Below are 18,749 nucleotides of genomic sequence, written 5' to 3'. Positions count from 1 at the left end.
CCACGGACACCAGCAGCCTGGGCCCATTTCTGGCAGCTTGGCTCAGATATTCCCAGAGCCCACCAGGAGTGATTCCTAAGTGCAGAACCAGGTCTGGTCCAAAAACAAAAACAAAAACAAAAAAAAAAAAAAAAAAAACAAAAGAATTAACCAGAGTACAAGCTCCTGGAGGGATCCAAGGTGGCAAAGGAAATGAACACATATTACTACTATGACAAATTTTTCTTTCGGAACAGGTCCAACTGCAGGGCATATGATCTACAAGTGACTGTCTGGATTCTTTCAAACTTGATCTGGAAAGCAAACCTCAATGGGCTCGTCGCCAACTTTCACGTGGTTCTCGCCCAACTCTCCACTCTCGTAGCTACTACTCTTCTCCACCCACAGCTCGGATTTCTCCACAGTAAGTCGGAGCTGGTCTAGATCAGCCTTGATCTGCTTGTAGTTATCCACATCTTGATTGGACACCAATAGTTGCACCTGTGAAAAGAAGCAGAACGTGGGATGCCAGCCAGCTCCTACACCTGTCTCAGCCACAAGGCTGGGAATGCTTGCCTCTTGGTTGAAGCTGAATATTGGGAAACTAGTTGTGGATATTGGAATTGCTATTTGCCTGGGAAAATTTATCCCGAATTATCGGGGACCTCAGTACAACATATTCCCTTGTGATAACTAACAATAAAGGACAAACAAGGCATGGTACCTGATTACACAACACACAGCTACCTCAGTGGCAGTGCTCCAGTTCCCCACGTGTCTACAAGGTATAGAACTTCCCCACCCCTACACACAACAAAAATCCACAACAAAGCTCTTCAAGGTACTGAAGAGTTTGACAAAAGAAATAGCCTACCTCCAATTTCAGTGTTAAAGTGAAATTTTTCTGAGACCTACTCAATTGACTTGAAAGAGGTAAAAACATAAAAGTAAAAGGAAATACTGACATATTTAAATTCTATATTTTATGGTGTTTATTATATAACATGCAAATATATACATGGTTATATTATTTAACTAGTCTTTTAACTATTTTATAATTAAATCCATTCTTACAAAACTTCTTAATAAAATTCAACAATTATATGCAATATTAGAGGCAATGAATAGCAACAAAATTCAGATCTGCATATAGGAATTATTTGCTATTAGTGCCAAGACTGAATTAACACAAAGCTTAGATCTTTTACAGTTCTAACCATTTAGATGTATACTTTTTCCCAAAACATTTCTTTTTTTTTTTCTATCAATATAATGCACTTTTACTGTGATTTGAGGAGATAACAGTGACACCAAATGAGGGCCAAGTGTCAGAAAGCCAAAATGTCATACAGGCTCCAAAACAGTCATTTCAACACCATTCCTTGTCCTACCAAACTCATCTTTGAGTAATGGCAACAAAATTCCCTAGCAATATACCAACCACATCACACCACACCACGGTCCCTACATGCCCTAGGCCTTCCTAAGCCCGAACACCTATTCTTTACCTATTACTGAGACTCACTTGCTAACAGAGACTGTGTCTTGGAAGAAGACATTACATTTCTCTAAAAGGCAAGTGCCCCAGAACAAGTTGCTTGATCTCCCTGGCTCCACAGCCCTAAAGTCAAAATGAAGTTTTAGCACTGAGCCCATAGTCCCAGGGCTTTCTAAACAATTTTTAAACACTTTTTTTAAAATAGAGTCTTTTTTTTTTTTTTTTTTTTTTTTTTTTTTGTGCAGTTATTTATATTTATTTGAATTTTTAGTTGTTAAATTTATATATATTTTTTCTTATATCAGATATTTGATTATCTGTAATTATATATATATATATCCAACAGGCTTATTATTTTCTGCGTAATATTAAGCAGTGACTACTAGGAAATGTAGGAAAACATTTTTTTATAGGGCTTCTTAAATTTTTTCCACAGGAGCCAGACAGATGGCACAGCAGTAGGGCCTTTGCTTTTAACTCAGCCAATCCAGGAAGGATGGTGGTTCGAATCCTGGCCTAGGAAGACATTTTTAACTTGTTTTTCAGATGTTCAATTACCATTATGTCCAAATCCATTTCCTTCAGTATATCCCTTTTCCACAAAATATATGTTAAGGTAGATAGAACAGAGGGCTGACAAGTTCCTTTGCCTCCACCACCATCCCCAGTTAGAATTTTGAACTTTTTGTTCAAAATTTTGATTTTGATTCAATCCTAAAACCATCAAAGGAGAGGAAGCATATTTAACATGCCGTAATAGGGTCAGTCCTTTCCAGCAATGCAAGAAATATTTCTCAGGAATTACTCCAGCCATCCACACTGCGGGGAACCTTCTCAGTGGGCCTTCTGGTGAAATATCCATTGGGAATTTTCGAAAAAGCAATCCGCACTAAGGAAATGGTATTTTAGCTGGCCTTCTATTGATCCTCCTTTAGAAATATAGAAATTCCTAGTTATGGCATGATAGTCCCAGGAAAAGTTCTGCTCAGTGGTGGTTGTCAAAGTCAGTCTCAAGAGAGACATTCTTTTGTTGTTTGGCTTTGTTTGTGGATCACAGGCTATTTGTCACTCCTGGTGAGCTAATGAAGACCTTCTTGCATGCTGGGGATTGAACCCTAAAAGGCCTCATGCAAGGTATGCATCCAACCCTGCTGCCAGCAGTACAGTTTCTAGGCTGTGGAGACATTCATTCTGTTCATATCAGCCAAGGCCAGAGGAGCATGGGTTGGATTCTAAATCCAATGCAAAATTCCCTTGGTTCATCATGGCTGATATCCTCATTTGCATCTTCCAAACTCTTGTTCTTTCAGCTGCCACATTCCACTCTTGCATTTTTGGAATGTAGGAATTTTCTGTCTTGTTTTCACTGGTCCTTCCTCACCAATTTCCTACCTGCAGCCCCAGAGGTCATAAGATTTTCTATGACTTGCAGGTTTACATGTTTGCTCCAGTCCTGGATACTGTTTGCCAAGGACCTGTTTCCTCCTCTCCTGCTCACATTTGAGAAAGTCACACTTGTGTATTAACTTCCTTATTGCTATAGTTTTCTGTGGGGTCACTGGGCCCTATCAAATGTGTTTGTACTACCGTTCATGTTTGTAAATGTCTCGGCCATGAAGGGATCATGGTAGAGGTTTGAGTTGAGATGAATCTGTGCTGGAGACTTTTTCTTTGAAAAAGAAAATCATGTGGGGCAAGGAGTGGAACAATATTACAATAAAGAGGTGAGAATTTGCATTGCATGGAACCTATCTGGGTTCAGTCCCCGGGACCTCTCATGATCTCTCCCCCAGAGATGGACACCAGAATTGAACTCTCAGCAGACTCCCCTGTAAACTCTGAACACTGCTGGGTGTGATCTGAAAATCTTTTAAGAAGCAAGGAGACAGAAAGTGAAGACACACACATTTACTTTTCTACTGTTTTCCCTTTGGGCGACACTGGATGTTCTCAGGGAACATTTCTGAATGACAGACTTTGGAACCCAAAAACATATTTGAAAATTTTGTAGAGTTTTTCTTTAACAATTCTAAGTACACTAGTTTTCTGCCATTTAGTTTGATTCTTGAACACCTCCCCCCCACAATGTTTCCCATGGATTATCTGTTCGGATTGATCCTGATGTGCTGATCCTAAGCTTCCGGTCCCCTTTGCTGACCCCTTCCATCCCTTCCCGCAACGGGGCCTGTTTCAGGACAGTAACCTCTGTGTCAGCAGCCTCCTCCTCCCAGGATCCTGAGTGTGAGTGAACAGGAGGCACATACCCTGAGGGGACTGAGGGCCAGAGGTGGAGGGAAGAAGGAGGCTGCTTTGAGCACTAAGACAGGGGGATGAGCTTAGGGTCTATGGAACCAGGTGGTGACATCATGACCCTGCATGTTCAGTGGCTTAGAAGCTGCTTTCTCTACGCTCCACAGCAGCTCATGTGATTTCTTTTGAACTTTGATGTTTTTGTGTTTAGGCCACCCCAGCAGTGCTCTGTCTCAGTCTCACTCAGGCTCTGTGCTCGGGGATCACTCCTGATAGTCCTGGGATTGAACCCAGGTCTCTGTCCTGGTCTCTGCAGTCCTGCTGCACTATTTTATCTCTCATCTCCACCAGAGCTTATCTCATCTTCCTTTGAGTTTAGCTCTGTTAAAACAACCTAATCTTCTCTCAGGATGCCATTTTCTCTTTCAACGTAATTGAGGCCAGTATGATATTTCAGCAAGACCCTCAACAAATCCTGCAGCTTTTAACTTCTTTCCCATTTATTGGCAAACTTAAATCGAAAAGTGTCTTTCTAGTCTGTCTCCATTTCTCCCCGATGTCAGAAGTGATGTTTTCAAGAGAGCTTTGTTGGAAGAGTCACAGCACTTGCCATTCCCTGCTGCCTTCTCCAGAGTCATGGCACCTTCCTCTAGTCCTGTTTCTGGAGAAGCCCCTCCCTCTGTATGCATATAGGGAGCTTGTTCTCATGTTGCTTTCAGGGTTACTAGTAGTGCTGTAAATTCTTCCTTGGATGTAAATGAATACACTAGTTTACACATGTCATATCTCATCTTATTCTTCTGTTGCCTTCTTTTGTATATTTTTGTTTGTTGGTTTGTTTTGTTTTTAAGCCATACCAGGTGACACTCAGGGGTTACTCCTTGCTATGTGCTCAGAAATCACTCCTGGCATGGGGAACCATATGGGACACCTGGGATCGAACCGAGGTCCATCCTGGGTCAGCCCTGTGCAAGGCTATTACTGAGCTATCATTTCTGCACCCCTCTTTTGCACTTTTGATGCTGATTTGTTTCTCTTTTTTGAGTCATGCCCAGGTGTAATCAGAGTCTACTCTGGGCCCTCCACTCAATGATCACTCCTGGTGGGGCTCAGGGAATGCCAGGGATCAAACCTGGGTGATCCCTATACAAGGTAAATAAACTACCAACCATACTATCATTCTGGCCCTCTCTATTGTATTTTTTATTTGGAAATATTCAACGGACAGTATTATTTCTTTAGCTACCAAATTCTTCCAAAAATAGGTTTTGCTAAATGGCAGAAACTAAATAGAAAAAAATTATTTTCTCTGACCAATAGCTTTTTGTCAACTTTCTCCTCTATTGTCTTATTTCTTTTTTCTTTTTTTTATTGTCTTATTTCTTTTTTTTTTTTTTTTATCTTTATTTAAACACCGTGATTACAAAAATGATTATAGTTGTATGATTACAGTCATGTAAAGAGCACCCCCCCTCACCGGTGCAACATTCCCACCACCAATCTCCCAGATCTCCCTCCTCCCCACCCCCCTACACCTGTACTCGAGACAGGCTTTCCACTTCCCTCATTCATTCACATTTTATGATAGTTTTCAGTGTAGTCATCTCTGCAACTGCACTCATCACTCTATGTGATGAGCTGCATGTCCTGAGCTGCACCTACCAGCCCTCATCTCTCTTGTCTCTGAGATATTGTTAAAAATGTCCTTCATTTTTCTTAAAGCCCATAGATGAGTGAAACCATTCTGCGTCTTTCTCTCTCCCTCTGACTTACTTCACTCAGCATAATAGATTCCATGTACATCCATGTATTGGAAAATTTCATGACTTCATCTCTCCTGATGGCTGCATAGTATTCCATTGTGTATATGTACCACAGTTTCTTCAGCCACTCATCTGTTGAAGGGCATCTTGGTTGTTTCCAGAGTCTGGCTATTGTAAATAGCGCTGCAATGAATATAGGAGTAAGGAAGGGTTTTTTGTATTGTATATTTGTGTTTCTTGGGTATATTCCTAGGAGTGGTATAGCTGGATCGTATGGAAGCTCAATTTCCAGTTTGTGAAGGAATCTCCATATCGCTTTCCATAAAGGTTGTACTAGACGGCATTCCCACCAGCAGTGAAAAAGAGTTCCTTTTTCTCCACATCCCCGCCAGCACTGCTTGTTTTCCTTTCTTGTGATGTGTGCCAATCTCAGTGGCGTGAGGTGGTACCTCATAGTAGTTTTGATTTGCATCTCCCTGACGATTAGTGATGTTGAACATCTTTTCATGTGCCTTTTGGCCATTTGCCTTTCTTCTTTTTCAAAGTGTCTGTTCATTTCTTCTCCCCATTTTTTGATGGGGTTAGTTGTTTTTTTCTTGTATAGTTCTGTCAGTACCTTGTAAATTTTGGATATTAGCCCTTTATCTGATGTGTATTGGGTGAATAATTTCTCCCACTCAGTGGGTGGCCTTTGTATTCTGGGCACTATTTCCTTTGAGATGCAGAAGCTTTTCAGCTTAATATAGTCCCATCTGTTTATCTCTGCTTCCACTTGCTTGGAAAGTGCTGTCTCCTCCTTAAAGATGCCTTTAGTCTCAATGTCCTGGAGTGTTTCACCTACATGTTGTTCTATATACCTTATAGTTTCAGTTCTGATATCAAGGTCTTTAATCCATTTGGATTTTACCTTTGTATATGGTGTTAGCTGGGAGTCTGAGTTCGCTTTTTTGCAAGTGGTTAACCAGTTGTGCCAACACCACTTGTTGAATAGGCTTTCCCTGCTCCATTTAGGATTTTTTTGCTCCTTTATCAAAAACAAGGTGGTTATATGTCTGAGGAACCTTCTCTGAGTACTCAAGCCTATTCCACTGATCTGAGGGTCTGTTTTTATTCCAATACCATGCTGTTTTTATAACTGTTGCTTTGTAATACAACTTAAAATTGGGGAAAGTAATGCCTCCCATATTCCTTTTCCCAAGGAGTGCTTTAGCTATTCGAGGTTGTTTGTTGTTCCAGATGAATTTCAGAAGTATTTGATCCACTTCTTTGAAAAATGTCATGGGTATCTTTAGAGGAATCGCGTTAAATCTGTACAATGCTTTTGGAAGTATTGCCATTTTAATGATGTTGATCCTGCCAATCCATGAGCATGGTATGTGTTTCCATTTCCGCGTGTCCTCTCTTATTTCTTGGAGCAGTGTTTTGTAGTTTTCTTTGTATAGATCCTTCACATCTTTAGTCAGGTTGACTCCAAGATATTTGAGTTTGTGTGGAACTAATGTGAATGGGATTGTTCTCTTAATGTCCATTTCTTCCCTATCATTATTAGTGTATAAAAAGGCCATTGATTTTTGTGTGTTAATTTTGTATCCTGCCACTTTGCTATACAAATCTATTATTTCTAGAAGCTTTTTGGTAGAGTCTTTAGGGTTTTCTAAGTAGAGTATCATGTCATCTGCAAACAGTGAGAGCTTGACTTCTTCCTTTCCTATCTGGATTCCCTTGATATCTTTTTCTTGCCTAATCGCTATAGCAAGTGCTTCCAGTGCTATGTTGAATAGGAGTGGTGAGAGAGGACAGCCTTGTCTTGTACCAGAATTTAGAGGAAAGGATTTTAGTTTTTCTCCATTGAGGATAATATTTGCCACTGGCTTCTGGTAGATGGCTTTGACTATATTGAGAAAGGTTCCTTTTATTCCTATCTTGCTGAGAGTTTTCATCAAGAATGGGTGTTGAACCTTATCAAATGCTTTTTCTGCATCTATTGATATGATCATGTGATTTTTATTTTTGTTGTTGTTTATGTTGTGTATTATATTGATAGATTTACGGATGTTAAACCATCCTTGCATTCCTGGGATGAAACCTACTTGATCAAAGTGAATGATCTTCTTGATGAGGCACTGGATCCTGCTCGCCAGGATTTTGTTGAGGATCTTTGCATCTGTGTTCATCAGGGATATTGGTCTGTAATTTTCTTTTTTGGCAGCATCTCTATCAGGTTTTGGTATTAAGGTGATGTTGGCTTCATAAAAGCTATTTGGAAGTATTCCTGTTTTTTCGATTTCATAAAAGAGCCTGGCCAGAATTGGTAGTAGTTCCTCTTGAAAGGTTTGAAAGAATTCATTCGTGAATCCATCAGGGCCTGGGCTTTTGTTTTTGGGTAAATTTTTGATTACAGTTTTAATTTCCTCAATAGTGATGGGGGTGTTTAGATATGCTACCTCTTCTTTATTCAACCGTGGAAGGTTATATGAGTTCAGAAATTTATCCATTTCTTCCAGGTTCTCATATTTAGTGGCATAGAGTTTCTCAAAGTATTCTCTGAATACCCTTTGAATCTCTGCAGTATCTGTAGTGATCTCCCCCCTTTTCATTTCTAATACGCGTTATCAAGTTTCTCTCTTTCTTTTGCTTTGTGAGTTTTGCCAATGGTCTATCAATCTTGTTTATTTTTTCAAAGAACCAACTTCTGCTTTCGTTGATCTTTCGGATTGTTTTTTGGGTTTCCACTTCGTTGATTTCTGCTCTCAGCTTTGTTATTTCCTTCTGTCTCCCTATTTTTGGGTCCTTTTGTTGAGCACTTTCTAGTTCTATTAGCTGTGTCATTAAGCTACTCAGGTAAGCTCCTTCTTCCTTCCTGATATGTGCTTGCAAAGCTATAAATTTTCCTCTCAGTACTGCTTTTGCTGTGTCCCATAAGTTCTGATAGTTTGTGTCTTTATTGTCATTTGTTTCCAGGAACCTTTTGATTTCCTCCTTGATTTCATCTCGGACCCACTGGTTATTGAGTATGAGGCTGTTTAACTTCCAGGTGTTAAATTTTTTCTTCTGTGTCCCTTTGCAGTTCACATCTAACTTCAGAGCCTTGTGGTCAGCAAAGGCAGCCTGCAAAATGTCTATCTTTTTTATTTTATGGAGGTATGTTTTATGTGCCAGCACATGATCTATCCTGGAGAATGATCCATGTACATTGGAAAAGAATGTGTATCCAGGTTTCTGAGGATAGAGTGCCCTATATATATCTACTAGGCCTCTTTCATCCATTTCTCTTTGCAGGTCTAGTATATTTTTGTTGGGTTTCCATTTGGTTGACCTATCAAGTGTTGACAAGCCTGTGTTGAGGTCTCCCACAATTATTGTGTTATTATTGATATCCTTCTTCAGATTTGTCAACAATTGTATTAAATACTTTGCTGGACCCTCATTCGGTGCGTATATGTTTAGGAGAGTGATTTCTTCTTGCTGTACAAATCCCTTGATTAGTACATAATATCCATCTTTGTCCCTTACAACTTTTCTGAGTATAAAGTTTGTGTCGTCTGATATTAGTATGGCCACCCCCGCTTTTTTAAGGGTGTTGTTTGCTTGAATGATTTTCCTCCAGCCTTTGATTTTGAGTCTATGTTTATTCTGACTATTCAGGTGAGTTTCTTGTAGACAGCAGAAGGTTGGCTTCAGTTTTTTGATCCATTTCGCCACTCTGTGCCTCTTAACTGGTGCATTTAGTCCATTGACATTGAGAGAAATAATTGTCATGGGATTTATTGCCATCTTTGTGTAGAAGTTTGGTGTGTTTTTTGTTCTGTCTTGTTTTTAGAGTAGATCTTTCAGTTTTTCTTTTAAGGCTGGTTTTGAGTCTGCAAAGATTTTGAGCTGTTGTTTATCTGTGAAGCCGTGTATACATCCGTCAAACCTGAAACTTAGTTTTGCTGGGTGCAATATTCTTGGCGAAGCATTTATTTCATTGAGTTTTGCCACTACGTCCCACCACTGCCTTCTGGCCTTGAGTGTTTCTGGTGACAGGTCTGCTGTAAATTTCAAGGATGCTCCGTGGAATGTAATTTCCCTTTTCGATCTTGCTGCTTGCAGTATTCTATCTCTATCGGTGGGTTTCATCATGGTGACTAGGATGTGTCTTGGGGTGTTTCTACTGGGGTCTTTTTTAGCTGGTACTCTTCGGGCATGCAGGATTTGGTCACATGTTTTCTTTAGCTCTGGTAGTTTCTCTGTGATGATGTTCTTAACCATTGATTCTTCCTGAAGATTTTCTTCTTGGGTCTCTGGAACTCCAATGATTCTGAAGTTGTTTCTGTTGAGCTTATCAAAGACTTCTATTTTCATCTTCTCATATTCTTTGAGTAAATTTTCCATTGTCTGATCATTTGATTTGAGGCTTTTTTCTAATCTCTTCTGCTGTGTAAAGTTGTTATGCATCTCGTCTTCTAAAGCACTAATTCTATCCTCAGCTGCTGTTAACCTGTTGGAAAACTCATCCATTATGTTCTTCAATTCGTCTATTGAGTTTTTCAGACCTGTTATCTGATCTGATATTTCAGTTTGGAGTTTTCTGATTTCTATCTTCATATTCTCTTGATTTTTATTAGTGCTCTGATTTATATTTTCTTTGATATCTGTTAGCAACCTCCATATTTCGTCTCTAAACTCCAGTTCTGAAAGACTGCTTAGGTAGTTGGTCGTTGTTGGGTCATCAGAGTTTCCATCTTCATTCTCTATGGTTGAAGTTGGTCTGCGTAGTCTCCCCATTGTCTCGCTTACGTTGTGGGTTTTTCTACGTGTTGTGGTGGTACTCATTGGCGAGGTGGAGTGCGAGGCCGCGAAGCGCAGCGGAGCGGCCGCGCTCCGGCCCCAAAACACTCACCTCAGCCGAGGCAAGCCGTCAGGGGATGCCTGGGGAGGCCCCCAAGTGTCTGCCAAGCAAAGGAAACCAGCACAATCCCCAACTCCAACAGAAAAACACAGCCTCAGCGAGACACGCCTCAGCCGAGGCAAGCCGTCAGGGGATGCCTGGGGAGGCCCCCAAGTGTCTGCCAAGCAAGAGGGAAACCAGCACAATCCCCAACTCCAACAGAAAACACAGCCTCAGCGAGACACGCCTTGAAGAGATTAATGCTGATTGAGGTCAAAGTTCCCAGGTTGATGCAGGCTGGGGGAGGTCCCAAAAATGTCTGCCAGGCCTAGGGGTCCAGCAGTCAGCCTGATCCGCAACTTCGGCCCCCAAACACTCACCTCAGCCGAGGCAAGCCGTCAGGGGATGCCTGGGGAGGCCCCCAAGTGTCTGCCAAGCAAAGGAAACCAGCACAATCCCCAACTCCAACAGAAAACACAGCCTCAGCGAGACACGCCTCAGCCGAGGCAAGCCGTCAGGGGATGCCTGGGGAGGCCCCCAAGTGTCTGCCAAGCAAAGGAAACCAGCACAATCCCCAACTCCAACAGAAAACACAGCCTCAGCGAGACACGCCTTGAAGAGATTAATGCTGATTGAGGTCAAAGTTCCCAGGTTGATGCAGGCTGGGGGAGGTCCCAAAAATGTCTGCCAGGCCTAGGGGTCCAGCAGTCAGCCTGATCCGCAACTTCGGCCCCCAAAACACTCACCTCAGCCGAGGCAAGCCGTCAGGGGATGCCTGGGGAGGCCCCCAAGTGTCTGCCAAGCAAAGGAAACCAGCACAATCCCCAACTCCAACAGAAAACACAGCCTCAGCGAGACACGCCTCAGCCGAGGCAAGCCGTCAGGGGATGCCTGGGGAGGCCCCCAAGTGTCTGCCAAGCAAAGGAAACCAGCACAATCCCCAACTCCAACAGAAAACACAGCCTCAGCGAGACACGCCTTGAAGAGATTAATGCTGATTGAGGTCAAAGTTCCCAGGTTGATGCAGGCTGGGGGAGGTCCCAAAAATGTCTGCCAGGCCTAGGGGTCCAGCAGTCAGCCTGATCCGCAACTTCGGCCCCCCAAACACTCACCTCAGCCGAGGCAAGCCGTCAGGGGATGCCTGGGGAGGCCCCCAAGTGTCTGCCAAGCAAAGGAAACCAGCACAATCCCCAACTCCAACAGAAAACACAGCCTCAGCGAGACACGCCTTGAAGAGATTAATGCTGATTGAGGTCAAAGTTCCCAGGTTGATGCAGGCTGGGGGAGGTCCCAAAAATGTCTGCCGGGCCTAGGGGTCCAGCAGTCAGCCTGATCCGCAACTTCGGCCCCCAAACACTCACCTCAGCCGAGGCAAGCCGTCAGGGGATGCCTGGGGAGGCCCCCAAGTGTCTGCCAAGCAAAGGAAACCCAGCAACAATCCCCAACTCCAACAGAAAACACAGCCTCAGCGAGACACCGCCTTGAAGAGATTAATGCTGATTGAGGTCAAAGTTCCCAGGTTGATGCAGGCTGGGGGAGGTCCCAAAAATGTCTGCCGGGCCTAGGGGTCCAGCAGTCAGCCTGATCCGCAACTTCGGCCCCCAAACACTCACCTCAGCCGAGGCAAGCCGTCAGGGGATGCCTGGGGAGGCCCCCAAGTGTCTGCCAAGCAAAGGAAACCCTAAAATAGAGTCTTACCTGTTTAAAGGCCTGTAAGACTTCTGCCCTCTGGCTGAAGTGCTTGAAGAGCAGCTGCAGAGCCCCTGAGAGAAGAGGCGGGTAGTCGTGCATGATCAGGTGGATGAGGACCCTCAGAAAAGTTCGGCCGCCTTCATCATCAAGCTGGACAGGAGTCTTCTCCTTTCTAGGACACCAGAAAGGAGTCAGAAAGAGCCACATTTCTAGAAACTGCCTGTACATAATTAAAGCAGTGTCTGTGTCCTCACAGTTATGCACACTTGCTATGGAAAAGTCCAAACAGACCAGACAGACAACGTGAAGAATGTGAATCCAGGCAGACTTTATGGAGAAGGCAGGCTCAGCTGTGTTTACCTCAAGAGTCTAGAGATACACAGACGATGGAGAAGAGCTGCAAATATTTTATAATAAGTGTGCATATATACGGGTAGAGACATAGGCATACATGTATGCCTATTTGTGCATTGATACAAGCTCACCTGAGCACATGCATTCACCTTTGTGTGCACAGGTGAGTCCATACATGACAGTGTGTGCAAGGCATGGTTTGTGTGCATGTGTGTACATGGGCACAACCATGAATGGCCACAAAGCATGACACCTGCATAACATGTTTGTGTACTTGTGTGATCACAGGCACACATGACTGAACATGTATGTGTGTGGTCATAAACACACAGGCACATGTGTGCATTATTCATGTGTATGACTGCAAATATTCATGGGCACACATACACCTGCCTATGCGTGACCACAAATATATACATACAATCATCAAAAGAGCATGTGTATCTAGGATCTAAATAAGATTCCGCTAGATAAGAGGCCCAATATTTTTAAGAGGGCAAAATAACCCCACCTTTTTGTTCTCTCATCTCAGGAAGAAGGGATATTTAAATAAAAAAGAGGAACAATGACAAAAATACCAGCAAAACCAAACAAATCACTAAAGCCAAATGTTTACTGGGTACAATAACCTTTATCTTCCTCTAATTTTTCACTCTTGAGAAAACAAAAGACTTAAATTCTTTCCAGCTCCCCTGGCGAATTAGTCACAAAAAAAATGAATGCTGAAAACTCACGCATGACCCACACAGCATTTCTCTGGCTTCATACTTCCTCTCAGACTGCACTATTGTTCTAAAACAGAAATGACTTAAAGATAGTGAGTTTCAGAATCTAACCCACATTTCTCTTAATTTTCTAGCTTTCCAATTACCAGAACAGTTCTATTTCTCATGCATAAACTGAACGATAAAGAAGTTGCTTTCTTGTCTTAAACTTCTCAGATTCGGAGAAATGCTGTTTTATAAATTGCTGATATTGGTACCAGGGGAGTGAAAGGGCATTCCGGTGCTGTCGTTATTTGAGGAGCAAAAAGCAAAGAATTCAGGGAAAACTTCAATACACTGATCTCATCTCATCTTTTTTTTTACCTGACCTACAGAAAAGCCAAGCTTTCTTCTCTGTAGTCAATTTTCAGATTCAGTTCCAAAAGGGATTACATTGGCCACAAATTTTTTAAACTCTAAAAATAAATAAACCCAGGACGTGAAATATAACAATCAATAAAATCTACGTGAAACCTCAATCACAAGGCAGATGAAGATAAATGAATGTTACTATACCTCCCAGCAAACATGGTTTCCGCCTGGGCTGCAATCTCATCTATATTTGGAACCACCGCTGCAAGGGAAAGTGGTAAATCCATTATTTAGCCAAATCCCTATTAGGAATCTCAAAATTTATATCAACATAATGTCACTTAAAAATATTTTGCCTCTTGGGGCTGGAGAGATAGCAAGGAGGTAAGGCGTTTGCCTTGCATGCAGGAGGACGGTGGTTCGAATCCCTGCATCCCATATGGTCCCCCATGCCTTCCAGGATTGATTTCTGAGCGTAGAGCCAGGAGTAACCCCTGAGGGTGTGACCCAAAAATCAAAAAAAAAAAATTTTTTTGTCTCAGGGCTGGAGAGATGGTACAGTGAGTATGGTACTTGTCTTGCATGCAGACAACCTGGGTTGAATCCCAGTCACCTAATATGATCCTCTAGTTCCACCAGGAGTGATTTCTGAATGTAGCGCTGGGAGTAAATACTGAACACCATAGGTTGTGGCTCAAAAACATATATGTGTGTATATATATATATATATATATGTAAATACATAAATATATGTAGTTTCCATTTTTATGCCATCACAATAACTTTAACCAAATTATACATTTTAATGTTACTATAGATCAGAAAGTATTCTTCAAAGTTGTCCCACTTAAGTTTGTGTACATAAATCAAATAGCATCTAGGTGGATAAACATATAAACTTTGCATGAGGGAAGGCGTGCAAGGATAATTTAAGGGAGACCACACCGCACAGTGCTTGCAGTAGCCTTCAGTTCTGTGCTCAGGAATACTTCTAGCAAAGCTGGAAAACCTGTGGTACCAGGGATAGAATCCAGGTCAGCCACATGAAGTGCTTAACCCTTATATTGGCCCTTTGGCCCTTGAAGGGTGATATTTTAAAGAACAAAAATACATCTAGGATGAGCCTTGTTAACTTCCAAACAACATAATTCCTGGGCCAGAGAGAGAGCTCAGAGGTCAAGTGCAGGCTTTACATATAGGTATCAATTCAGGAAGACACTCCCGGTACAACATGGTCCCCAAGGACCACAGGAGCACAAACACATATACAAACATATATACACACATATATATAAACATACATACAAATACAAAAATGCACACACTTTCACATATATATACATAAGCACATGTATATAGACACATACAATTTACACATATGCATTCACACAAATACATACTCCCACATGTGCACACATGGACAAACATCCACACACAAGCACACACAAACATATGTAAATACACATATACACACAAAAACATGCATACCCATGGTCTTTTGACTGGAGCATCCCTCTAAAATCCCATCCCTTTCCTATGGGGTCAAGCATTTCATGTTAGAAGACTTAAGTATCCCAAGAGGTGCTCAAGGGGGCTGGGGTTCACTTTTAGGAATACTCAGCCCCTTAGGTCAGCAACAGACCTAGTAATCTGCTGCTGTTTGACGTCAAGGTCCATCCCAACATTTTCACCTCAGGACCACCCTAGAAAGGCTATGGGAAGCCAGTGGTGCCAAGTGGTGCCTAACTAACCCCACACAAGCTCCCAGCCCCCGGGCACCCCATCGCCTCCCCCATGTGGACCAAACATTGAGTTCTCACCCCACCACCTCGCAATTTTTGCTATTATCTTAGTAAAATAACACTCTTGAAACTTATACATAATTCTTTCTCCTCTCCAGAACCTGCCCCCCTCCCCCGAAACCCAGAGAAAGCTGTGAAACCGAGTCCCAGAATGATCGCAGGATGGACTTGCCCGCACACCCCGAGACAGTCAGGTAGATTCTGGGGGGTCTGTGACTGCCAGACACTTGGAGCTCCCTGCCAGAAGCCAGACTTGGGAGCCAATATTGATGACAACTCTCATCCCGCCTCTCATTCCCGGAAGGAGCCCTTCAGGGCTCTGTGCTTCTGAGAAGCAGAAGCAGCACTGCCATAAGATGTGCCAGGGGCATTCTCTGCAGGCATAACCTTGTCTGTGGAAGCAGGCACCCTGGGGGTCCTAGGGAGCAAAGCATGTGGCACTCAGACACCCTCAGAAGGAATCGCCCTTCATGTCTCCTTGCTCCCTCACTCAGTGAGATCATCCTGGGACCCTGTTTCACAGTTCTCTCTGGATTCTGGGAGGCAAGCTCTGGAGAGAAGAAATAAATTACGTGTAAAGAGAAGGGGTTCCATTCAGCTACATACATCAGAAGAGTGTCCCGAATGCATAAGAATGAGAATTCAGGAGCCTGGAGTGATAGTACATCTCGAAGGGCTATTGTCCTGCAAGCATCTGACCCAAGTTCAATTCCTAGCATCCCAGTAAGGTCCCCTGAGCACCACCAGGAATGATTCTTGAGTGCAGAGCCAGGAGTAAGCTCTCAGTGCTATCAGGTATGGCTCCTAAACAAACAAATAGGAAATAGACAAAATATGCATATGGGGAAAGAGTGACAGTTCCCTGCTTTGTTCAGCAGAATGGCGCAGACACCCAGAAGAAACCAAGCCACCATTGCTGGTAAGGGAAACCTTCAGATAAGGTAGCCCTCCCCAGGGTCACAGTGCAGGCAGGGAGTTCCCCTGGATTTGCACCCGAATCCTAGCTCTACAGAAAATTCAGGCACGTGGGAGAAATAGCATGGAGATAGGGCCTTTGCCTTGCATGCAGAAGGACAGTGGTTCAAATCCCAGTATCCCATATGGTCCCCGAGCCTGCCAGGAGCAATTTCTGAACATAGAGCCAGAAGTAAACCCTGAGCACAACTGGGTATGACCCAAAAACCAAAAAAAGAAAAGGAAGAGAAGAGAAGAGAAGAGAAGAGAAGAGAAGAGAAGAGAAGAGAAGAGAAGAGAAGAGAAGAGAAGAGAAGAGAAGAGAAGAGAAGAGAAGAGAAAAGAAAAGAAAAGAAAAGAAAAGAAAAGAAAAGAAAAGAAAAGAAAAGAAAAGAAAAGAAAAGAAAAGAAAAGAAAAGAAAAGAAAAGAAAAGAAAAAAAGAAAAGAAAAGAAAAGAAAAGAAAATTCAGGCATGACCCTGGAGTGAATGTGGCAGGAACTCCCTGCTCCACTCTGGAGTAGCAAACCCCTTCAGTGGGCCCCCTTCCCATTGCTGGCCTAGTCAGTCCCTGGGGTGCTGGTGAATGTAAGAACCCATGATCAGAGCTCACAGCTGTACCCTGCCCCTTTATTAGGGGGCAGATGGTCTACAGTCACCAGAGGATACTTTCACCATCTTATCCCTGAAGCATGAGCACATGCCACAGCAACCCCTGTCCCCAGAGCTTCTAAGTACCTGAGGGGAGCAGCGTTTCTGGGGAGTTGCCAGGGGAGGCATCAGCATTTTCGCTGCTCTCTCCGAACTCCTTCTTGTATATGGACAGCATATATGAGATCCTGTAGTCGAGTCTGACGCTCAAGATGAACTGCAAGAGATTATGTGTTTCATCAGGGCAATGGAAGAAGGGAGGGACAGTGCCATAGCTACTGTGAACAGCACTGCAGCCACATTTCCCAGGACTCTGTGGGAATTCCCCTGGCCAGCCCTATTTCCTCCAGTGGCTGCAGTGAGTGTGATGTATCCCATGGCCAGTGACAGAGAGCAGTGAGGGGCCAGTAGAAACCTGATGCCTAAAAACAGCTCCCCAGATATTCCTGGTGGAATGATATCAGGCTGATGTGACTCTCTGAGCACCTGGCTCTGTGGGAAATATTGGCACTGAGTCACATTTGTGCCTCAACAGCCAATAGGGGAGCAAAATAAGCCATTTCCAGCCCCAATGGTGGACCATAGGGACAGCGGGTGCCATGGTAACACAGTCACACTGGGCCATGCTGGGTCACACTATGGCTTTGGAACTACTACCTCTCCCAGGGGTTGTACTGCTGACACTTTTCTCCTTAACCCATTTCACGTCCCCATTCATGCCTGGTCTACCCATCCCCATTCCGAGGGCACAGGGCACTAGGGCTGGAACAGCTGAGCACTGCACTGATGGGCTAGCATGGACACTACTGGTGCTGCCCAGGAACCAGAGCACAGTGCGAACAGAATAGGAAGAGACAGGTAGGCCACATATGGCAGGTAGAGAAGGCAAAGGAGAGAAGGATTCCCCTCGATCCATCTAGGGCCCCTTCCATGAGGGCCCCTTCCATCCCTGGCCCCTTCTGTCCCAACATGCCTCACAAGTCCAGTGTAAACTTCTCCCAGTGAGATGGTGCTCGGAAAGCTCATGTGGGAACTCACCATATCTCTACCACCAGTTGCACATAATTGGGTGCTTGGCAGCACTGGCTCATTCCCTGCTATCACCTAAATTGCTTCTGTGCAGACCCCTCCTCCATCAGCCTCCTTTTTCCCTTCACCATCCTCCCTTTTCCCTCCTCCTCCATTCTCCCTATTCCCTCATCTCTGTTCCCTCCCCTTCCTTCCTCTCTCCTTCCTCTTCCTCCTTCTTTATCCTCCCTTTCTCCCTCCTCTTTCCTCTTTCCTCTTCCATCCTTCCTCCTCCCTTTCCTGTTCCATTTTCCCTTTTCTTTCCTCCTTGTCCACCTCCCTCCTTCTCCCTCCTATTCCTCATCCTCCACTCTCTTCTTCCTTTACCCTCTGTCCTCCTTTCTCCATTGGCTTCTTTCCTCCTCTCCCTTCCGTTCCTCCATTTCCTCCCTTTTCTTTTCCTTGATTCTCCTCCTTCCAGCCTCCTTGTCCTCCCTCTGTCCTCCCTCCTTTTTCCTATCTATCCCCTCATTCCTTCCCCTTCCTCCCTATCCCTCTCTCATCCTCTTGCTTCTCTTCACTCTGCTCTTGCTGCAACCCTAGACTGCCAGTCTTATCTCTCTTGCCTCCTAACAAGAGCTCAGAATCAATTTCCCTTTAAGTGAACCTAACTATTCTTCTCTTCCATTCCATAACAATCAGTATGTTTAGGTATCCTCTAGATGCAGTTTATATCCACCTTTTAATAAAATTTTTCCTGTTTTTCCAGTCCAAATCAAGTCAATATTTCTAGTAGATAGATCATCCCTTCTGCTACAGGTCTGAGGCCAAATCAATCTCTCTCCATCTCCCA

General features: G+C 43.5%; 1 protein-coding gene across 1 annotated transcript in view; it reads right to left on the bottom strand.

The window, feature by feature from the left end:
• The window catches only part of ITPR2 (inositol 1,4,5-trisphosphate receptor type 2), a 458,186-nt gene that overhangs the window by 265,886 nt on the left and 173,551 nt on the right, over positions 1 to 18,749 (bottom strand). Inside the window, 4 exon segments of the mRNA XM_049783873.1 lie at positions 307 to 480; positions 12,059 to 12,224; positions 13,687 to 13,744; positions 16,976 to 17,105. Of these exon segments, the coding sequence (XP_049639830.1) occupies positions 307 to 480; positions 12,059 to 12,224; positions 13,687 to 13,744; positions 16,976 to 17,105 (528 nt within the window).

This window comes from Suncus etruscus, chromosome 11, assembly GCF_024139225.1.
Source record: "Suncus etruscus isolate mSunEtr1 chromosome 11, mSunEtr1.pri.cur, whole genome shotgun sequence".
In the NCBI taxonomy this organism is placed as follows: Eukaryota; Metazoa; Chordata; class Mammalia; order Eulipotyphla; family Soricidae; genus Suncus; species Suncus etruscus.
Note: the sequence above shows the minus strand (reverse complement) of the source record. Positions and strands in the feature narration are given on the sequence as shown.